The sequence below is a fragment of the Microcaecilia unicolor genome, chromosome 2 (assembly GCF_901765095.1).
Source record: "Microcaecilia unicolor chromosome 2, aMicUni1.1, whole genome shotgun sequence".
Lineage (NCBI taxonomy): Eukaryota > Metazoa > Chordata > Amphibia > Gymnophiona > Siphonopidae > Microcaecilia > Microcaecilia unicolor.
The window spans coordinates 591,668,116-591,692,447 of record NC_044032.1 but is presented as its reverse complement, the minus strand read 5'-3'; the positions used below and the strand labels follow the sequence as shown (position 1 = coordinate 591,692,447).

The window sequence follows — 24,332 nt, the reverse complement described above, 5'->3', positions numbered from 1 at the left end:
AGTCACCTAACCCTCCTGTAACAAAACAGTGGGTTTTAAACCTGTAAACTGTATTGATTATTTCTGGAAGTGTATTTCTCTAGTTTGGCCAACAGGTGGTACACGTTTATGTTTAAAGCTGTTACAGAGAAATGACTGTTCCTTCTTTACGGCGTCTTTTACTAAGGTGCGCTCACGTTTTTAGCGCGCTCTAAAACTGTGGACGCCCTAAACGTTAGAGATGCCCATAGGAATGTATTGGCATCTCCAACGTTTAGAGCACCTACAATTTTAGCATGTGCCGAAAATGTGAGTGCGCCTTAGTAAAAGACCCCCTTGGTTAGCACACAGAGAAGAAGTTAACCTGCAGTGATGTGGCCAGCCACTTTTAAAACTTGTTGTTCTGGGCTTTGATTAGCCCAGGAGCTCAATTTCAGCTAGGATGTACTGGCTTTTTCTCTAGTCTTAGCCAGGGAGAAAAGAGAGAAAGATCTCTTTGCTGTGGCTCTGTGAATAGTTATATTTGATAACCTGTGAGCAGCTATATATCCTGAACTTCCCAGGTACTATTTAGATAGTAATCAAATGTTTAGTTAGTTTTATAACTGATCCATATTTAGTTACTTGTTACCGTGTGTTTATTGCACCTTTTCTATTCATTTTTCTAATTTTTCATGACAATAAACATTTTTAGTTTATTGCCTCTGCTTGTCTGGACTGACTAAGAATCCTGGTGGTTTGTGTGTTGGGTCTGTGGGTGCTTTCTAGGAACTGTCGGACCACTGAGAGTGTGACCCCAGTAATCTAGTAATTACTGGGGATAATTTGAGAGTGGGAGACTCGCCCAGAGGCGGTTGGAACCTAGTCGGTGATGTGTAGAGCACAAGTGGCAGGTGCAGGTGGACCTGAGCTGTGCTGGGGATAGACCCTCTAAGTGGCTGCAGAGTAGCCCCAGGCGGGTGGCTAGGCATTTTGTGACACCTCTATTGCCCCAGGTACAAAATAAGTACCTGTACAGGGCTCATTTTTGAAACAGAAAAAACATCCAAAAAGCAGCACAAAGCAGCAAATGGATTCTTTTTGTCCAAAATGTCGAGATCGCTATTTTCAAAACCCATTTTAAAGACGTTTTTCTATGCAGTTCATCTACAGTGTGTCCAAATCACAAGGAGGTATGTTGGAGGCGGGATTTAAGCATTCCCAAATCTTGGAAATTTTCTGCCATAATGGAACAGAGTAAAAATGTCTAGGGCTAAAAGTTAGACGTTTTGGTCTAGACCTGTTGCAATCACGACCGTCACAAAACGGTGCCCTAAATGACCAGATCACCACTGGAGGGATTAAGGCATGACACCCCTTACTCCCCTAGTGGCCACTGACCCCCCCTCCTACCACCCTAAGATGTGAAAGAAACAGTACATACCAGCCCAGCCTCTATGATAGCTTCAGGTGTTATGGCCCTTATCCAGGGCGGATTATAATAAAAACATCTATAAAATAATCAACAAACAAAAACACAAGAGAAAAATCAAACATATAACAGGTACAGCAATCAATCAGAACAACAACAACAAAGCCTTAAACAAAAGAAAGTCTCTGTGCTGCTTCCGGAATGCAGGCCCACTGGTCTCATACTTGAGTCGCAATGGCAGATTGTTCCATTCAATTGGTCCACGGATGGAAAATGTATATGTAATGCAGGAACCACAAGTAACTGCTGATGTTCAGACTGCAATGATCGAGACGGTGTATACCACCGTAATGCAGTTTTCAAATAAAAAGCTATATTTTCATGGACCATAAAGGTAGGCCTTGGGGAGGGAGGGGAGACCGCAGGACTCTTCAGGCCACTACCCAGAAGTTATCTAGGTACCAACTGATATTCAGTGCCAATACCTGGATAGCTAGACAGACACAGATAGAACGACATAAAAAGCAGTTCTATTTGCCCATTTTCTATCTGTTCACCAGCAGTTAATATCACTGGTGTCCGGAAAAGTGCTTAGCAGGGTTTAACAAAGCTTCCTAAAACAAAAGTCCATAAGCCATTATTAAGATGGACTTGGGGAAAATCCACTGCTTATTTCTAAAACAAGCAGCATAAAATGTATTGTACTGTTTTGGGCTCTTGATAGGTAATTGTAAACCTGGATTGGCCACTGTTGGAAATGGGATGCTGGCCTTGATGGACCTTCGGTCTATCCCAGTATGGCAACACTTATGTACTTCTGCACTACCTAGATACTGCAGCCATGGTCTATGCTAATTTTCAGCAGTACTTGCTGTTGAATGTCAGTGGATAGCCGGGCCCAGGCAATTTAACTGGGCAGCAGCCTCTCTTTCCCAGTTAAATCGCTTTGAATATCAAATGTTGAAGAATTCCTGTCTCTAATATAGAAGATGCTGGGATCTCAAAATGTTATCTTTCTAAAACATTTGTTTTATTTCTGAGGTGGAGGAGGTGAGCAGATTGGTAAGTGCTCCTGTGAGCTTTGACTTCTCAGGTTTTTTGGAGCATCACAGGATTTCCAACAGGGCTATCTCTTTCATTACAGAACAGGATAAGCTGATGATTCTTAAAAAATGTTTCAAAATAAAAGATTTTCTTTTTTGTGTCTGAAGATTCAGGTCTTTCCATATGTGACTCAAGCCAAACAACTTCGTAGAAGTCTTTTCTTATGAAGAGAGCCCGGGTGTCGGCCATAGCAGCTTCCTTCTATCTGAGATTCCCCTGTAAGTTCCAGGAGACTCAGTATTTATGGATTTACCCCCTAATTCTAAAAATTGCAAATGCACATTCGGGTGCACGCCCAATTTGTGTGCACAATTTAACTGAATGAGCTAATTAGCACCGATAATTGGCTTAACAACCAATTATTGGCACTAACTGGATTTAATTGAAATATATATGCGTAATTTTAGGCATGGGATCTGTGCAGGTTCAAAAAGGGGGTGCGGAAATGGGAGGGTCAAGGGTGGAATGGGGATGTTCCTAACTTTCATGAATGCTGATACAGAATGAGGGGGATACACGCCTAATTTAGGCACGTACATTTGCTCCATATGGCTGTGCCTAAAAGTAATTTACTGAGGACATAGACTGCTATGCGTTTGTATAACATATGGTGTGAAGAGTGAGGGTTACCTCAAATGTATATGTAATGTGTATGTAATAGTTCAGAGCACATTGACTAAAACGAATGGCGGAATGATTAGATATATATGAGCGTCATGAGCGACTGTGAGCGGTTGGCGAACTAGTAGACAAGGAATACTGAGGTTTCTTTGAGATATATTGGAAGTTTGTACATATCCACATAATGTAACTGAATAAATTTTACTGTATATGTAAATTTGATCACAGAGTTGAAGTGTAAGTACTGTGAGTGTTAGTTTAAAATATTTGTACTCTAGTAGGTATTATTTACCCCGAAAGTTTAATAATTTGTGCCTAAAATTAGCCATGATTTCCCAGGCACATGCGCAAGTCTATAAGCCATGCCTAACTTTAAGCGAGGTTTATAGAAAAGTGCTTTTTTTCCTTCATATATAGAATTCACCCCTTAATGCAGTTGAACAAACTTCTACAGGATAAGATTGTTTGATGCCATCTATTCTTTTCCTCTATTTGTCATTCTTTGAGCAGTGAGTTGTGGAATGATTAGGAGTTTGTTAGAGTGCTATGTTGGTGTGTGTAGCGGATAGATAATTTTCTCTGGATCATCTACTGTTTGCTGTTGATTTTATCTCTCTCTTTCCATGTGATGTGAACTAAGTAATTATCTTTATTTCTCTTAGGCTTAAATTTTCTAATTCTGATTGGTATCTTAATACAAAAAAAACCCAAAACCTATATATGCTGTAGTTTGCACAGAATTTAAAGAGCTCAGCTCTTTAAACCATGTTGATTACTTTTATATTTTGGAGGCTACTCGGGAAAGAAAATTACATAAAGCTATTTTAAAGATGTGGGACTGCCCACTTTGAATGATGAATGAACTGATAGCTTATGAAGTCTTACCAGACAGCTTTTCAGATGAGCCATAAAACTCATTATTTGAGCCAGTGAAATATGAGCTCGCTTGCTGTGCTGAAACAGGGGTTCTTACAGGATTTTTTTAAAAAGAAAATTTCCTAGTGGGGTTCTCACTCTCAGACCACCTATCCAAATGTGTCCTATTTCCTGGAAGTTTTCAGGAATATCTGTTGTGCTATTCATCCCTTCTTAAAAATTCCTGTTTTCGTCTTCTGTCTTTGTGTCATTTGTCACAAGGGGGCCCTGTTTACTAAGCAGTGTTATAGGCGTGCTAACGTTTTTAACGCGCGTTAACCATGTACATGCCTACAATATCCCTATAGGCGCCTACATGGTTAGCGCGTATGTTAATTATAGGTGCGCTAAAAACAGTAACACACCTTAGTAAACAGGGTCCTAGGTTATATTATAATCTCTTTTAATTTTATAACTGTCAACAGCTTTGATGCTCTAAACATTTGCGGTATAACAAAGGCAAAATAACAAATAAATAAAAAGATGTAATATTGTTCCTTGTTAACCTGAAGTTCTATTTCTTGCTGCAACAGCCCATGTGGAGCCCCATCTTTCACAGACTACAGAGACTGGAAGTGAATCACTACTCAAAGTATAAATTTTGCTCAAAAGGCCAATATAGAGTGTTCCCTATCCACTACTGCTACAACAAGCATTAAGCAAGATAATAAAGCAGAAGCCTCAGCTTCCCCGAGGAAAGCCCACACTGGCTAATTAAAATTAAAAAAAAAAAAACCTCAATGGGGTTACTATCACTGGCTTCAGCACATCAGCAAAAACAACAGTGGAAGAACAAACTCACAAAAAAGGAGAAAAAAAGACACTGCTGAAAAAAGCAGACGGCAACTATATTTAATAAATAACGGATGAAACACTCTACAGTCAGTCTCTATGTATGATATGTCCAATGCAATGTCCCCAGGCAAAACATGTTTCGATAAGAGTGGAAGCTAAAAAACAGTGCACTGCCAGTGCCACAACTTGCGGTGTATGAAATCCAATCCCGCTCACTGGAAACTTGTCCACTTGCTTCACAACTCAAATCCAAACGTCCACAATGTCCTCATTCTTTGGATTTGAGTTGTGAAGCAAGTGAACAAGTTTCCAGTGAGCGGGATTGGATTTGATACACCGCAAATTAAGCAGCGCTGGCAGTATCCTGCAGCAACAACAGGAGAAGGGGAGTGGCTCAACAGTGAATTTCTTTCGCTGGTAGGATCTCGGCATTGCCGCCAGCAAAGGTATTTATAATGTACCCGGGGGTGGGGGAGGGAAGGGAACCGATTGCCTTCTCCCCTTCCCCCCCCCCAAGTTCACTCCTAGGTCCCCCACAAAATCAGAGGGCTGGCTATGCCCCTGAGTATCAGGGAGCAAGTGGAGGTACCAGGTCCTACATGCACAATCCCTTTATGAAATGCGGAATATATGTGTAGATTTTTGACCCACCCAGCCCATATCCAAGTAACATCCAACTCACCCCCTTGCAATTTCTACATACTGGGGTCAATTCAATAAAGCGCACAAATCATTGACTGGTTTACTTTTTTATAAAACAGTCTTTTGAAAACTGGACATTTTCTTACAATTTTAGGAGGTACTGTTCTAACGTCTATTCTTAAAAAAGCTACATTAAAGTCAAGACAACCTTCTAAGTTTAGACCTGTAGCCTGCATATGTCTGATTGCAAAAATGTCAGAGGTCATTGTAGGGGACTTATTGCCCAATTGTTTAGATCATCATAAGTGTTTTGAGTCCTTTGCAATTTGGTTGCAGAGTCTTTCACAGCACTAAAAACAGCGCTGTTTGCACTTAGATGCACGAAAGAGGAGAGGGATTTGGGGGGTAATTGTATGTGACTGTCTTAAGGTGGGCAAGCAGGAAGAAAATGCGATGGCTTGGGTGCATAGGGAGAGGAATGGCCAGTAGGAAAAAAGAGGTGATGACTCCGGTGAGATCTCATTTAGACTATTGTGTACTATTCTGGAGATGGCGCCTTCAAAAAGATAATAAACAGGATGGAGTGCGTCCAGAGTGAGGCTACTAAAATGGTCAGTGATCTTTACTATAAAGACGGAGAATCTATATATGGCACCTAAAAAAAAAATTCAGCACTGAAATCAGTGCCTACTAAGCGTATTCCATAACAGGCGCCGATTATAGAAAACATTTAGTTGATATCTCAGTGCCTAAATCTACGCGCATCCATTTATACCAACGAAAATGTGGCATAAATCCCAGCATGTAGATTTACACGCACTACACCATATTCTATAACTACATGCGTAAATTTCAGAATGCCCATGAAAAGCCCATTTCCCCAGACTCCAAAACTGGATGCAGCTTTGAACAGCACGAGGACGAAGAAGAACTTCAAAGACCTCGGCTCGGCTGGCGGGGGTTGGGGTCCCCGCCAGCTGAAAGAATATTTTTAAAGGCAGTGGCAGGAGGAAGCGGACCTTGGCTGGCGGGGGTCGGGGTCCCCCGCCAGCAAAGGTAGGCGACGGCGGGTTGGTGGCGGGAGGGGGGGGTCGACAGGGTTGGCGGCGGGAGGGGGGCAAAGTCGGCAATGGCAGGGGGCTAAAATGTGCCCCCTCACCTCGGGCAGTAACATGGAATCTTGATACTTTTGGGCAGTGCTTTTTTTGTAGAAAAAAAGGTGCCGGTACTCATTGTGGACGGGGTCACCACATATCACCCCTATGATAGCCACACCCACATTGGCCACACCCCTTATAGCAGCCATGGCATATATAAACAGACATCATTGAAAATATACTAGTATAGGAGAAAAAAATAACATGATTTTTTTCATTATAAATAATTTCTGTAAGCTACATACAGCTCCAGTATACCCAGTGCAAAATAAGACAGCAGATGTAAACACTAAAATGAAAATAAAATGATTTTTTCTACCTTTGTTGTCTGGTGACTTTGTTTTTCTATCCATATTGGTCCCAGACTCTGATTCTGCTGCTCTCTATCTGTTCTCTTAACTCCATTTCTAGAGCTTCCTTTCTGTTTATTTCTTTCCTTTCCTCTTCTTCATTTCTTGACCTACATCCATAAGTAAAAGCTGGATCCTCCTCTGCGGAATTGACTGGAGGAGGTACAACATGGATCCAGCTTTTGCCTATTTTCTCCATCCAAGTGCAGTTTTTCTCCTCTCTTTCCTTTCCCTCATCTCCATCCATGTGCATCTTCTTTTTTTCTTTCCTCCGCTCCATCCATGTCCAGCATTTCTCCTCTCTCTTCCCTCCCCTGTATCCATATAAAGAAATAATTCTCTCTCCCCTCTCCTCCATCCAAGTGCATTTCTCCTCTCTCCCCGCCAACCCCTCCATCCATCCATCCATCCATGTCCAGCAATTCTCCTCTATCTCCTGCTCTCCTCTCCATCCATGTCCAGCATGTCTCCTCTCTCCCCTGCTCTCCCCTCCCATGTCCAGCGATTCTCCTCTGTCCCCTGTCCTCCCCTGCCATCCATGACCAGCCATTCTCCTCTGTCCCCTGTCCTCCCCTGCCATCCATGACCAGCCATTCTCTGCCCCCTGTCCTCCCCTGCCATCCGTGACCAGCCATTCTTCTGTGCTCCGTCCTCCCCTGCCATCCGTGACCAGCTATTCTTCTCTGCCCCCTGTCCTCCCCTGCCATCCGTGACCAGCCATTCTTCTGTGCTCCGTCCTCCCCTGCCATCTGTGACCAGCCATTCTTCTCTGCTCCGTCCTCCCCTGCCATCCGCGACCCATTCTTCTCTGCCCCCTGTCCTCCCCTGCCATCCATGTCCACTGATTATCCTCTCTCCCCTCCCCTCTCCTTCATATCCAGCAATTTTCTCTTCCCTGCCCTCCCCTTCTTCTCCAGCCCCAGCATCAGACCCTCAGCCCCAAACCTCAACGTCTGTCCTTGGTCCCTTTTTCTCCCAGCCACAGAGTCAGACTCTTCTCCCTAAATCAGCTCCCTTCTCCCAGCCCCAGCAAAATACCCTTCTCTCTCCTCAACCCCTAGCGCCCAGCATATGCCCTGTTCTCTCATCCCCAGGGTCTGCCATTCATCCAACCCTCACATCAGACCTTCTCCCCACCCGACGTCGAGATCCAGCGCCCCTGCCCCAGCTGCCCGCCCTCTTTGCTTCCCGACAGCCCTGCTTTCCGGTCCAAACCTCCCCCCCCCCGCGACGCGTTTCAATCTTTTATTTATTTTTTTTACTTGCAGTCACAGCGCCGGCGTTGTTGAGAGGACCAGGCTCGCCTCCTCATGCTTTCCTTCCCTTCGCTGTTCCGATTCGCTGCCTCTCAGTGTCCCGCCTTCCTGTGACTTGTTTCCTGTTTCCGCGAAGGCGGGACACTGAGAGGCAGCGAATCGGAACAGTGAAGGGAAGGAAAGCATGAGGAGGCGAGCCTGGTCCTCTCAACAACGCTGGCACTGTGACTGCAAGTAAAAAAAATAAATAAAAGATTGAAACGAGTCGCGGGGGGGGGGGGGGGGGGGGGAAGGTTTGGATCGGAAAGCAGAGCTGTCGGGAAGCAAAGAGGGCGGGCAGCTGGGGCAGGGGCGCTGGATCTCGACGGGCGGCAGGAACGCAAGTCAGGAACCCTAGGGAAAAAAGGTGCCGGTACGCCGTACCGGCACGTACCGGCACGTACCGGCACAAAAAAAGCACTGCTTTTGGGGCTTCTACCACCATGTTCTTGTGACCTGGAATGACCACTGTTAGAAACAGGAGACTGGGCTAGACAGACTTTTAGTCTGACCCAGTAAGGCAATTCACATATTCTTATCTGTCTCTGCTCAATTCAGCTTAACAGACAGCCCATACACAATCCTGGGAAGATGTCAGGATCTTTAGAACTGACTAAAAGGAAGGCACAGGGTTTAACTCTGTTAACAAATTAACGTAATGCATTGGTGTGAAATCTATCTTTTGTATGCAGCTGTACATCCCGAGATACACTTGTATATTGCTAGAACTGGTTGAGAATAGCACAGTCAGAGGCCATTTGCTAGCCAACTGGAAACTGTGAAGGCTGAGACATGGAAACCAAAGGAGAGTATCTCAAAATTGGGACATGCTATCTACAGAAATTGGAATTCTCTCATGTGGGAACAAAGGGACTAAACATAGAAAAGTGCAAAAATCAACAAAAGTAATGAACCCTACAAAGTAATTATTGTAGCTATTATATGGCTCCATTGACAAAATAACTGTGAAACGATTGTAACAATTTCCAATCAATGTAGTGACATCAACAGATATGGGCACAGCTAATCTACTGACTTATTAACATGTCTGGAAACTTATAATAATGGGGAAACAATTTGTAATTTGCTCCTGTATCATATGCAACACAAAAACACAAAAGGAGGAGAAAATCCAAACCCTCACAAACGTGTAGACAACAACAAAGAAGTGAGGCAAAAAAACAAAACAAACAAAAACTTCCAAAGTTAAAAGTATCTAGGACCTGACAAGGCCGTGTTCCAGCGTGTGAGCCTGCCTCAGGGGTCAGCAAACCTGTAAACATATGTTGGTGAAAATACTGATAGCAAACATTGACAAAGTCTAGTCCTATGTTAAACTGATTGCAGGGGTGTATGTTTACAGGGGAGTGAGTTTTGGGGGGGCTCAGCACACAAGCGAAGGGAGCTATGCACCTGGAAGCAATTTCTGAAGTCCACTGCAGTGCCCCCTAGGGTGCCCAGTTGGTGTCCTGGCATGTCAGGGAGACCATTGCACTACGAATGCTGGCTCCTCCCACGACAAAATGGCTTGGATTTGGTCGTTTGAGATGGGAGTCCTCGGTTTCCACTATCGCCGAAAATCGGGGACGACCATCTCTAAGGACGACCATCTCTAAGGTCGACCTAAATTTCGCGATTTGGACGTCCCCGACCGTATTAGCGAAACGAAAGATGGACGCTCATCTTGTTTCGATAATACGGGTTTCCCTGCCCCTTCGCAGGAGCGTCCTCAGGAAAACTTGGGCGTCCCTTTCGATTATGCCCCTCCAAGTAATGGTCAGGGTGTGGTTAAAGCGTGTTAACCATTTCTGAAACTATTTCCTTAAGCTTGTCTCCTGAGCTACGTAATGTACACACCCCCTTAAATGTGGTCTAAAGGGGAATAATAATTTTTCTTTATGTGATATGTAATAATTTACTTTTCCGGGTTTTTTCCTGTTCAAGTATTTGACTTGTAAAATAGTTTGTAAAATAATAATAATAATAAAAAAGGAATAAGGATCAAATGAAACAGAAAATATGAAGCACTCTTAATTCATCACATATGGCACTTACAACTACTACTACTATTTAACATTTCTAGAGCGCTACAAAGTGTACGCAGCGCTGTACAAACACAGAAGAAAGACAGTCCCTGCTCAAAGAGCTTACAATCTAATAGACAAAAAGTAAAGCATTTAATATTTAAGCAGTCAAGCACAAGAGAACAGTCACAGAAGGACTGAAGATGTTGAAGGGTGGTCAGTGTGATTAAGTGTAACTCTGGTTGGAGTAGTGGGAGAAGGTGATAGAAGAATAGAAATGGGTGAACTTGTTTTATGGAAGCCTACAAAGTACTAAAACCAGTTTTTAATCTCTTTTATATGTCCTGTTTTTCTGTCCTAATTAGATTGTAAGCTCTGTCGAGAAGGGACTGTCTCTCTATGTTCAAGTGTACAGTGCTGCGTACGTCTAGTTGCGATACAGAAATGGTAAGTAGTAGTAGTATAGTAAGTAATCAACATAAATTAAGAAAAAGAAATAAAAGCTGACAGTTTAAGACCTTCTAGAACCAGTGAATCAGCACATTCAAAAGCAGCTGCCATCCATTTCATGTACCTGGTATATTTCACGTTTCCGTTCCATGGTTAGGGAGGTCCCAGTGGGATTGCTGCCATTTGGAATTGTGTAAAGGAGTTTGGGGAATGTGCTGTTGGGGTTCGCTGCGGTTCCTGTTCTCCACCTGGACAGAACTTCTTTCAGGGCTTGCGGGATAATCCCATCTCTGTCGCTGGGTATGTTAATAAGGTTACAGCCCAAAGGCAGCAGCTACCAATAAAAGAGAAAATTAAAAATAGAACAAGAACTCAGAGGCCCTTTTACTAAGCTGCATTAGACATTAACGGATGTCTAACACAGCAAAAATGGCCTAAAAGCAGGATGCACTAAACAGAGGTGTAGCTAGGTGGGGTGCAGGAGGAGCAGTCACTCTCCGAAATGGATTTTGAATAATATGGCGTCTATGTGGATCATCTCTTCAGCTTCACACTGACGCCTATTTTACAAAAGGTCTGCTCCCCCTGACATCAAAACCTGGCTACGCTTCTGGCGCTAAAGCATTCTGTGTTAGTTTTGCCATCTATGCACGCTAAGCATGCACTATTTATATATATTGTTTTGACAGGGCATGTCAGGGGTGGAGAATGGGAGTGGAAGCACTAATGAGCTAGCACACTGACATTACTTTATTTATTTATTGTGAACACTTATATCCCACATAATCCCACTGAGGCGGGCTCCATGTGGCTTACAACATTCAGGAAAAGAATAACATAGTAATTCTAGGACAACAGAGAATAAGGTAGTGGAGGGGGAGGGTGGGAAACAATAGGAAAAAGGGATGAGGGATTGCAGGAGGTCAAGCAGCAAAGGAGTAAGATCGATCACATAGGTAGGTCTTCAGGGACTTCTTGAACAGACCATGATCGGCTATCTCTCTTAACGTTAATGGTAATGCGTTCCAGTAACGGGGACTCAAAGCAAAAAGAGGCGGCAAAGAGTAGCTTGTATCTTAAGTTTCTGCAGTTTGGAAAGTGAAGACTGAGATAGGTGGGATGCACCTCAAATATTACTATCATGCTAACTAGCTAGCATGACCATAAAGTGGGAGCCCTTTGCACAAATATTTTCTCTCTCCTGTCAAGCTTTTGAGCAACATAAATGCTTGAATATCAGGAGATGTAAGCAGAGCAGTTAAGGCTGACTCAAGAGATACACAGCTTAATCCAATAGACATTTGCTAGTACAGTTCATATTTTACACACCATTGACTTTTATACAGTTGAATGAGCATTAATACAGGCCTTGAAATTTTTACTTGGATTTAAGAGCCATCTTCACTCCCTTCACCTCATTATGTCCACCAAAGTTGAGGAGTTTAGTAAAAACAGGCCCTCAATACACTCCTGCAGGCCAATGGCAAAAATGCACAGCCAGGAGCTATCCTCCCTATCCAGGGGCAGATAAATAAATCTTCCCGCACATTTACCGTGGGGTTAGCACGCTTTTGCTCTGGGTTTGCAATGCAGAAAGGATTTCAGAAAAAGGAGAAGAGAAGGTTCCAAGTACAGCAAGAAACCAAAGCAAGCAAAAAAGCACAAGATCAGATTTGGCAATTTTCTGGACAACGGTTTTCCACTACAGGACTGAAGGATCGATATCGTTCAGAAGGGTTTTTGTTTCTCAAATTGAAGCGGGATTTCAGTAACTATGATTTGCAGTTTTCTGGACAATGGTTTTGCAGCGTAGGACTGAAGGATCGATATCGTTCAGAAGGTAACTTCCATCTGTCTGATGAGTCTTAATTAAGCATTTTTGTTTCCCAATTTGAAGCAGGATTTCAGTACCTATGAAGTTTTCATGAGTTCAACAGTGCAGGGTACCACTTGACGCATCTGATGGTACCCTGCACCGGACAGGGCAGGGTGCCCCTATTTATCCTAATGGAAGTTCTGACGGCAGGAGTGAGTAGACATTGCTCCTGCCTCTTAAGGTATAACCAGGAGAGTGGTGTGGGGATACCACTAGACATCAGGGATTAGGGGTTTTTTTTTTGGAGTTGGAGGGAAGGGAAGGGGGGTGTCAGTAGACACCATGGAGTGGGTTTTTTTTTTTTGAGTGGGTGGGGGTGCCACTGGACACTAGGGATTATTCTTTGGAATTGGGAGAGAAGGGAGGAAAGTGGGTGCTGCTAGTACATCAGGGAGTGTTTTTTTTTTTTTTAAATGATAGAGGAGTTTAAATACCTATGTGGCATAAATGCACAGGAGGTGAGTCTCTTTCAACTGAAAGAAAGCTCTGGAATGAGGGGGCTTCGGACAAAGGTGAAAGGGGACAGAGTCAAAAGTAACCTGAGGAAATGCTTCTTCGTGGAAACTGTGGTAAATTCGTGGAAGGGCCTCCCAGTGGAGGGGGCAGAGATGAAAACTATATGAATTTAAGAAAGCTTGGGACAAGTACAAGTAGGATCTTTAAGGGAGTGAAAGGGAGAGTAGATGGCATGGATGGGCAGAATATGGTCTTTATCAACCTTCATTTTTCTCTGTTTCTATTATATCCATTAAGTAGTACTTACTGCTGCCATGTTCCCCGAGTATGTGGGTGCATCTAGAAGGATGCTGTCTCCAGGGTTAACAAGCATGTCAAACACCTGCAAGGTCAAAGCCACATTTACTTTTCCCTGTGCATTTTCCACTTTATAATGGACAGAAACTTGCTCCTGTGTAACCTGTAGTATTGCTTTGCACTTAAATAACAGGATGTTTAATAAAGCATTAAAGAAATGAGATGGCCTTCAGTCTGTGAATGGGTTGACATAAAAAACTGTCCGGCTGATATTCAGCCTCCAGGAGGCAGGCCAGCTAAGTGCCATGATCAGAGCTGAGCCCAGAAATTCAATGCCAGGTCGTTTCCAGTCTTTTTATTTTTTGACCAGCTTAAACTTAATCAGCCAAGTTAATATTCAGTGCTGGCCAGTTAAGTTTATAGCAGCCAAAGATAAGACGGGCTATTTATGTGATCCAATTTGGCTGCTAAACTTAGCCAGCAATGTGCTGAATACCCCCCCGGATTCTATATAGTGTGCTTTGATTTAGGCGCCAGAACGAGTGGATTCTATAACACCGTGCGTAACTTAATTGGCTTAACAAGCTAATGAGTGCTTATATCAGCACTTAACAAGCAATGAGCACTAATTGGCACTGATTAGAATTTAGGCACACAACTCGCTAAGCGTATTCTATAATGATGTGCGCCAAACTTCTAATGCATGCAGGCAAAAAGGGGTGTGGTTATGGGCGGGGAAATGGGTGTTTCGTCGGCATTCCGAAATTTAGGCACCTAGTTATAGAATATGGCCCAGTGTGCCTAAATCTACGCTCCAGGCTTTACGCCATGTTTTAGTTGGCGTAAATGGATGCACACAGATTTAGGTGCTGAAATATCAACTAAGCTTATTCTATAATCGGCGCCTAAAGAATATGATTAGTAGGCACTGATTTCAGCGTCAATTTTTTAGGCTTCATATATAGAATCTCCTCCTATGGGCCATATTCTATAAAGACTATGCTCTTAAATTTATGCTCCTAAATTACAAACATAATCTATGTTCCTAAATTTATGCTCTTAATTTAGGGCCTATTATGCTCATAGATTTAACATACATTAAGAGCATAAATTACGCTTCAAAGTTTATGAGCTTAAATTTATGAGCATAAGTTACGCTCAAACTTCATATTTTCAAAGCCAGGTAACGTTTGTATAACATGCCAGTTACTCCTTATTATACTGGCAAACCTATTGACTGTAGTGGAATGACGCACCATACAAGTTAGAGTTTCTTCGTCCTCATTGTTATTTACCTGCCTGGGCAAAAAAAGATAATCACGATTATTGTATTTGGTCCGTCTATAGGCTTGTTGTATAACTTCCTTAGGGTATCCTCTATCTCTCAATCTGGAACTCAATTCTCTGGCTCTGCTTTTGTATTCAGAGATATCAGAACAAATGCGCCTAAAACGCAAGAATTGAGAGAAAGGTAAACTGTCTTTCAACTTTTTCGGATGGCAGCTATCATAATCCAGGAAGGTGTTTGTCGGTTTCTTTTCGGAAAATAGTGGTGTGGAATTTGTTGTTCCTCTTCATGACTGAGACATCCAAAAATGATATAGTATGTATGTCAAATTGCATAGTGAATCTCAAAAAAAAATGTCAATTGTTCAGGAACTTCACAAAATTTTCAAGTTCTTCTTTAGTCCCTGTCCAAAGACAAAAAATGTCATCTATGAATCTCAACCACAGTTTGACTTTGTCAAACCACGGTGAAACACAGATGTATTTCTCCTCAAAGTCTGCCACGAATAAATTCGTCACTGAAGGTGCGATAGTGACGCCCATAGTGACCCCTGTTATCTGTTTGAAAAGTCTGCCTTCAAATTGGAAAAAATTATTTTTAAGTGCTAGCGATACTAATTCTACAATGAATGATGTAGGTATTCAACAGTCAACTTTCGCACTCTGCATCCATATGGGATAAACACCAGGATTGAATGGAACCAATTTTTTTAGCAAGTGTGATGTCATTTGATTGACACTTCCCGGGGTGGGTTTTGCCCTGGTAGTGTCTGACGTGAGACTTTAAAAACTGCGGCCATTTTGACTGGCAGTCAGAAGTTAAAGCCGGTGATAGTGTGCACATTGTGAGGGGAACTTGAGAACGTTTGGTGAGGTTGATGTTTATAAGTAATATAATGATGTGACTAAATTTGTTCTGTTTGTAGATTTCTTCAGTCAGACACCACGGACCCTGAGGCAGAATTCAAAACTTGGGCCGAAGTTGGGCCGTGGGAGGTGTCATTTTGACTGCAAGATTTAGAGATAAGTGTATTTTTCTTGACCGTTCAGTAGAAATACACGGTTAGAACAACATAGCAGCTTAACTTTTGACATAGGAGGTTTTTGCCCATGATGATTTAAGGGACCTCCCTTATGTTGTGAGAATTAACGACGGAGTACTCCCTTGCATTTGAGGCTTTTCCTCCATTTCAAATCATTTTTGAACACATCAGTATTCATTTGTATACTGGAGCTGTAACAGCTTACAGAAATTATTTATAATGAAAAAAAATCATGTTATTTTTTTCTCCTATATTAGTATCTTTCAAAGATGTCTGGTTATTTATTTTCTATGCACCATGGCTGGTATAAGGGGTGTGGCTATCATAGGGGTGGCGCCATATGTGGTGACCCCGCTCATAATGAGTACCGGCATCTTTTTTTCTACAAAAAAAGCACTGGCCAGTAGAGTCCGTTTTCGTCAGCACTGAAAATGTCACGAGGTGCAAACTCATTCAAGATGGTAGGAAGAACTGAAACAACCCAATTTTCAGCACCAAAGTCATCAGCGTCTTGTTTTTCACCATGCTGTTTCTTGAATTTTATGTTGTTCCTCTCCTTCCATCTTTCCAACCATCCAACAGTGGCTTTGAATTCAGTTAGTCCAAGACTTTCAGCTAGCTGATTAGCTTTCTCCATAAGAAGTGGACCACTGACAGGAAACTGTCTGCTCCTGACTTGAGAAAACCATCGAAGAAGAGCATCTTCTACCTCCTCAGCTTTTCCCGCCCATTTTCATTTCCGGTGTGGATTTGTATTGTTTTGCCAGTCTCCAGAAGCTGATCTTTCTGCTTCAAGATACATGAAATTTGACTGGGATTGACACCATATTGTTTTAGCAATAGATGCTTGACTTTGTTTGTTTTCTAATTTTTTAAGAACTTCTATTCGTTCAGCCAGTGTTAAAGTCTTACAGTTGCGAGACAACGACGACTCCAGTGTACACTCTAACAACATTCTTTCGCTTATTCTACCTGTGGCAGTTAACCAACGAGATTTCAAATTTACCACCCCTTTGCCACGCGCCAATCGGCTTCCATATTCCATGCGCGCGCTTATGCGGAGTCTTTACTGAAGAGGAGCGGTCTTAAACCATGCATATAAGCAAATCTTGCACTTATCAGTGGTGCGCTAAACCGAAGTTTGTCCCCATAGAAATTGATGGCGCCAAAAACGGGACCGAAGTATGGCATGCAGTTAAACAGAGCATGCGCTTATCCGACGTGCACTGTATATACAAGTGCCAAGCGTATTCTATAATTGGTGCCTAGATTTAGGCGCCGATTATAGAATATGCTTAGCTATTTCAGTGCCTAAATCTACACGCATCCATTTACACCAAAACATGGCATAAATCCCAGCACATAAGTGCCCTGGGCCATATTCTAAAACTAGGTGCATAAATTTCAGAACTCACAAAATGCTATTTCCCCGCCCATAACCACACCCCTTTTTGCCTGCGTGCCTTAGAAGTTTGGCACACATCGTTACAGAATACGCTTAGCGATGTCTATGCCTAAATTCTAATCAGTGCCAATTAGTGCTCATTATTGCTTGTTAAGCGCTGATATCAGTGCTCATTAGCTTGTTAAGCTAGGTGCATTTTTAAAGAATCCTTGCTGATTTAGGTGAGGATCTCTAGGCGCACAATATATAGAATCCAGGGGATAATGTGTACTACACAGACTATGTCTAGTAGCACTATAGAAATAGATTAGTAGTAGGTGCCCACTTACAGAATCCCCCCCCCCCCCCGTAGTGCTACTAGTGTGTGATCATTTCTTCATTTAAACTATGTTATTAGTAAATAGGTCTAAATGCATAAAATCGGATTTACAGTAAATAATGCACCCTACCCTGTCCTACCTTGCTTAGTCCCTCTTGGCTTCCAGTAGTGACACACAGTGACATTTTCCCCTTCTCTGGACTATAGCTGGCAGTAGGAGGATTATGAAGACTCTTTTGTAGGTCATTTAACCAAGATAATAATTCTGGAATTCTGAAAGACCAATAATATAAAAAACAAAATTCATGTATACAACATTGGAAACTGGGATGAGTTGATTAGTTTGACTTTAAGAATATTTTAAATCAGTATTGTAAAAGTCAGACTGGGTTTAAGATATGCAGTACACATCTTTGGTTTATACACACTAACCACATTTAACAATAAGGGTAGATTAGTTCTTAGCTGCTAATTTTCGTTTCTTGAGTTCTTCCAGACCAGTCCAGACCCTTGGGTTTATGCTGTTATGCCAACAGGAGGAGACTGAGGACCACTGATCTGTGATGTCATCACTTAAGAACCCTATGTAACCCCATGGCCAGTCAGTATTTCATCATAATAAAGCAGAAGAGCAAAGGCAATTAAAAGGGAAACACTCCCTTAGGAGATAATTAACCACTCAACAGAGACCCACTGATGAAGGATAAAGCTCTCCAGACTAAAGATCAAACAAGAATAATGCACTAGCCAAATCAAAAGCTTTATGCTTCAGGAGATGGAAAACAAACTGATGCTAAGAACTATGGGTGGATTCTGGTCTGGTCTGGAGGGACTCAAAAGAAAGAAAATCTGCAGGTAAGAACTAGTTTACCCTCCTTATTGTCTTACCAGACAAATCCAGGACCATGGTATGTACCCAAAGCAGGACTCCTGAGGATTGAACACTAAAATCCCTGTCACTAATACTTTGGGCCCCAAGGACCACATCACTTTAAGCTTGAACATCCAATCTGTGGTGATGGTCAAAACAATACATAGATTTCCAGGTTGCTGCTTTGCAAATGTCATGAGGAAAAACAAAGGAGTTTTCCACCCAAGAAGCAGATTGACCTCACGTAGAATAAGCTTTCAAAATGTCTAGAACTAAATGACCATGTAGAATATACACGGAAGCAAAGGCCTCTTTAACCCAGTGAGCAACTGTCGCTTTTGATGCAACTTCCCCTTTATGTGCTCCAGTGAAACGAATAAAGAGCTTATTTGATTTCTTTATTGCCTTCACACTCTTCAGGTACTTCTTCAATGTTTATTTATTATTTATTTGGATTTTGCTCACACCTTTTTCAGTAGTGCTCAAGGTGAGTTACATTCAGGTACACTAGGTAATTCTGTCCCAGGAGAGCTCACAATCAAAGTTTGTACCTGAGGTAACGGAGGGTTAAGTGACCTGCCCAAGACCACAAGGAGCAGCAGTGCGATGTCAAGACCAGTGCTCTAACCACTAGGCCACTCCTCCACTCTATGTATCCCATGCCCAATTTGTACAAAGCAACTGCACTACCCTCATTTTTAAGACTGAAAAACAAGTAAAGAGACAGTCTGATTCAGGTAGAAGGATGACACCACTTTGGGAAGGAAGGATGGAATCAGTCTAAACACAAGCTTTTCCTCTGTCGCGCGCTCGAGGACCTTGGCATACTGTCAGGCTTCTTCCCCGGGAGCACTGGGTTCGTGAGCCCATGGGCCACTACTGTGGAGCGGCAGTGGCAGGCAAGATCACCTCCAAGGTAGAGATGAGACAAAACTGGAACGGAACCCCGGACTGGAGTTCTACACTGGAATACACGGAACTGGAACGCACCGGACGGGTGCGCACTGGAGTGGAGCCCGCTGGACTGGAATACACTGGAGGGCCCCACAGGACTGGAACATACAGGAGTGAAACCCGCTGGACTGGAACACACTGGACCTAGGCTTCACCTACGCTTGACCACCTTTCCCCGAGAGTTGAGCCCTCAGGTTCTGGCAGCCGGTAGGACTTACAGGAAAACCCGGAACTGGAACTTGCAAGCAGGAACAGCAGGAATGAAGATCCAGGAGTGCCCCCTGGCACCTAGGCGCAGGCAAGGCCGACAGGCAGGACTGTCCGGGTTCTGGCAGTCGGCAGGTTTAAACACAATGACTAGTAAACTGTACCTAGGCTAATAGAAACGCTATACCCAGGCAAACCAGTCATACACAAGAAACATACACAGAGCACACTCAGGAGACTTGAAAGCTATACACCAGCTAACAACAAAACTGTGCCCAAGCTAACAAGTCATGCACTGGAAACAAACACAGAGCACTAGCAAAGCTATACACAGGCTAACAAGCCACACGGTGCCTAAGCTGGCTAGTCTAAACAAACACAGAGCACTAGCAAAGCTATACACAGGCTAACAAGCCACACGGTGCCTAAGCTGGCTAGTCTAAACAAACACAGAGCACTAGCAAAGCTATACACAGGCTAACAAGCCACACGGTGCCTAAGCTGGCTAGTCAAACATAGAAACTCACACAGAGCAAACACTGAAACAGTGTACAGAGCACTCTATACACCAGGGCCCTAGATGAAATGCAAAGGCCAGGGCTGTAGTCTCTAAGTGATTAATAAAGCCCTTCCACACCAGAGGCACAGCTGCAGCAATCACCTTGCATCCAAACAGAGGCTTGACACACAGAGCAGTCAGCCCAGCGGGAGCCATCTTGGATACTGGCATAGAGGAGTCGGCGGCAGCCATCTTGGAAAGGCATAGCCCACACAGGTGAGGTTCAGTAGGGCAATCAGCACACAGAGCCAGAGAGAAACCAAGACAGAGACAGAGACAAGCAGAAGCCAGCACAGCCACTGACTCCCAGAAACAGGGTAAGTCTGAGGGTGGTCACGGCCACAGACGTAACAGTACCCCCTCCTCAAGACCCCCCTCTCGGTCTCCCTGACGAGTTCAGGTGTCCAGGGGTAACTATGGTGAAACCTCCTGATGGGTCTCAAAAGCCAGACATAGATCACTGGACTGGAAGTCACAAGGAAGTTCAAAACTGGCAGACAAAAGTAGCACCTGTGACCAGGAGGCTCCTTCGAATCACCACGGGGCCACCTCAGGAACATGGATGCATCAAGAGGAACAAAATTCAAATGTAACCCTTCCCAGAGGGAACCCACAATGTCCTGGACCTCTTGGCAATTCCGTGTAATGGCAAGAGCAAGGCTGAAGCCACTACCCCAGCTGACATCAGAAGCTGGGCTGGGGCCCAAAGTGGCATCCCAGTCTTGACAGGAACTAGAAGTCTGAACAGAAGCAGATCTGGAACTGAAACCTGGGTTGGTATCCAAAACTGAGCCGGGATTTGGACCCGGACTGGAATCAACCCCTTGATTGTAACGGGAACTGCAACTCGATCCAGACTCAGCATCTTGACTGGAACCGCAACTCGGTCCAGACTCAGCATCTTGACTGGAACCGCAACTCGATCCAGACTCAGCATCTTGCCTGGAACCGCAACTCGATCCAGACTCAGCATCTTGCCTGGAACCGCAACTCGATCCAGACTCAGCATCTTGCCTGGAACTGCAACTCGGTCCAGACTCAGCATCTTGACTGGAACTGCAACTCGATCCAGACTCAGCATCTTGACTGGAACACCAACTCGATCCAGACTCAGCATCTTGACTGGAACACCAACTTGATCCAGACTCAGCATCTTGACTGGAACACCAACTTGATCCAGACTCAGCATCTTGCCTGGAACACCAACTCGGTCCAGACTCAGCATCTTGACTGGAATCGCAACTCGATCCAGACTCAGCATCTTGACTGGAACCGCAACTTGATCCAGACTCAGCCTCTTGCCTGGAACTCCAACTCGATCCAGACTCAGCATCTTGACTGGAACTGCAACACGATCCAGACTCAGCATCTTGACTGGAACTGCAACTCCAACTCGATCCAGACTCAGCATCTTGACTGGAACTGCAACTCGATCCAGACTCAGCATCTTGACTGGCAAAGCCCTTCAGGCTGGACTCAGAAGTTCGGCGGGCAAAATCAGGAAGCCACCTTCTTTCAGCTTGGGCTTCAGGAGTATCCCGCAGGGCTGGATCCGAGAGAAGCTGGAAGCGATAAAAGAAGAGCTTGGTAGCAGGGTCAATAGCAGAAACTGGGTTCTCTTCAAACCCAAGCCAGGAGACACGCCTTCTCTCTGCTGCAGCTTCAGGAGTATTCTTCAAGGCTGGATCAGACAAAAGTGCAACCCGGTAATCCTGGAGTGTCAGAAACGGATCCAGATCAAAAATGGGGTTGGAACTGGGATCCAAACTGGTACTAGAAGGCTCAGTAGACAGCGCCACTTGAACTGGACGCAGAGACTTAGCTTGAAGCGCTGCTTGGACTGGAATTGAAGACTCGGTCGAAAGCATCCCTTGGACTGGACTCAGAGGCTTGAGTGGAAGCGCCACTTGAACTGGAGTCGGCGACTCGGTTAGGAGCTTCCCTTGGACTAGGCTCCGAGGCTTGGCTGAACGCGCTGCTCGGACTGGATTCAGAGGCTTGTCTGGGCGCTCTGCTTGAATGGGACTGGACCCCTGCTGGGCCCAGAGCATGGAACTCCCAAGACGTCTTCTCTCAGCAACAGCTTCCGGAGTATCCCACAAAGCTGGATTCAGGACAAGGCTGCGGCGATACTCTGAGAGCGTGATGAAAGGGTCCATATCTGAAACTGGGCTTTCAGTGATTCCAAGCCACCGGACACGTTTTCTCTCAGCTGCCGCTTCAGGGGTCTTCTTCAAAACAGGATGAGACAACAGTTTCCCACGATACTGACGAAGAGTCATAGAAGGATCAAGCACAATGACGGAGCTGGACCCCAGCTGGGTCGGCTGGGTGGGGGTTCTTGCCGGGCTCATGGCCTTTGCATTCTGTCGCGCGCTCGAGGACCTTGGCATACTGTCAGGCTTCTTCCCCGGGAGCACTGGGTTCGTGAGCCCATGGGCCACTACTGTGGAGCGGCAGTGGCAGGCAAGATCACCTCCAAGGTAGAGATGAGACAAAACTGGAACGGAACCCCGGACTGGAGTTCTACACTGGAATACACGGAACTGGAACGCACCGGACGGGTGCGCACTGGAGTGGAGCCCGCTGGACTGGAATACACTGGAGGGCCCCACAGGACTGGAACATACAGGAGTGAAACCCGCTGGACTGGAACACACTGGACCTAGGCTTCACCTACGCTTGACCACCTTTCCCCGAGAGTTGAGCCCTCAGGTTCTGGCAGCCGGTAGGACTTACAGGAAAACCCGGAACTGGAACTTGCAAGCAGGAACAGCAGGAATGAAGATCCAGGAGTGCCCCCTGGCACCTAGGCGCAGGCAAGGCCGACAGGCAGGGACTGTCCGGGTTCTGGCAGTCGGCAGGTTTAAACACAATGACTAGTAAACTGTACCTAGGCTAATAGAAACGTTATACCCAGGCAAACCAGTCATACACAAGAAACATACACAGAGCACACTCAGGAGACTTGAAAGCTATACACCAGCTAACAACAAAACTGTGCCCAAGCTAACAAGTCATGCACTGGAAACAAACACAGAGCACTAGCAAAGCTATACACAGGCTAACAAGCCACACGGTGCCTAAGCTGGCTAGTCTAAACAAACACAGAGCACTAGCAAAGCTATACACAGGCTAACAAGCCACACGGTGCCTAAGCTGGCTAGTCTAAACAAACACAGAGCACTAGCAAAGCTATACACAGGCTAACAAGCCACACGGTGCCTAAGCTATCTAGTCAAACATAGAAACTCACACAGAGCAAACAGTGTACAGAGCACTCTATACACCAGGGCCCTAGATGAAATGCAAAGGCCTGGGCTGTAGTCTCTAAGTGATTAATAAAGCCCTTCCACACCAGAGGCACAGCTGCAGCAATCACCTTGCATCCAAACAGAGGCTTGACACACAGAGCAGTCAGCCCAGCGGCAGCCATCTTGGATACTGGCATAGAGGAGTCGGCGGCAGCCATCTTGGAAAAGGCATAGCCCACACAGGTGAGGTTCAGTAGGGCAATCAGCACACAGAGCCAGAGAGAAACCAAGACAGAGACAGAGACAAGCAGAAGCCAGCACAGCCACTGACTCCCAGAAACAGGGTAAGTCTGAGGGTGGTCACGGCCACAGACGTAACATCCTCATTGAAGACCAAAAAAAAAAAACCTCTCTACTGGACAAGGACTGCAATTCTGAAATTTGCCTCTAGAGTCGAATAAATAGCTAAAAGAAAAACTGTCTTAAGGGTGATATCTTTAAGATTGTGGTATCCAGAGGTTCAAAAGGAGACTGAACTAAGGTAGCAAGACCAAGTTTAAATCCCAGAGGGGAAATCAACAAATGACTGTGTGGATAGATAAGTTTAACCAGGGGTGGACTGGGAGTGGTCTTGACCCCCCACCTGGCTGCTGCCCGACATACCCCCTACTGCTGTCCCCCTACCGCCACAGCCAATGCCCCCGCTGCCCTGGTACTACCTGAAGGGCCCTGGTGGTCTGGTGGTCTCTGCGGGGGGGGGGGGGGGGGGGGGGGGGGTGGGGGGGGGGGGGGGAGGGAGCATGTTCTTTCTTGCCCGCTGTGCTGCCGCTATTCCTCTGCCTACTGGCGCCGCCGTGTTTTCAAAATAATGGCTGAGACTTCCCACTGTAGTCTTGGCCGTCATTTTAAAAGTATGGCGGTGCCTGGCAGGGGGAATAGCAGCAGCACTGCGGTCAGGAAAGAACATATTCCCCCCCGCAGAGGCCACTAGATCACCAGCGGCGCGCCTTTAAAGGTAGGACCGGTTAGGGCTGTAGTGTGCGACGGGCATCCCTGAAGAG

At 44.8% G+C, this 24,332-nt stretch overlaps 1 protein-coding gene across 2 annotated transcripts in view; it reads right to left on the bottom strand.

Moving 5' to 3' along the window:
* AADAT (aminoadipate aminotransferase) overlaps positions 1–24,332 on the bottom strand; it is an 84,246-nt gene that overhangs the window by 41,007 nt on the left and 18,907 nt on the right. For both annotated transcript variants that reach the window (XM_030191548.1, XM_030191547.1), the window contains exons 4-6: positions 17,567–17,699; positions 13,383–13,457; positions 10,868–11,077 (exon numbers count right to left, since the gene is read on the bottom strand). In XM_030191548.1, coding sequence (XP_030047408.1) covers positions 10,868–11,077; positions 13,383–13,457; positions 17,567–17,699 — 418 coding nt within the window. The remainder of the gene's footprint in view (positions 1–10,867; positions 11,078–13,382; positions 13,458–17,566; positions 17,700–24,332) is intronic.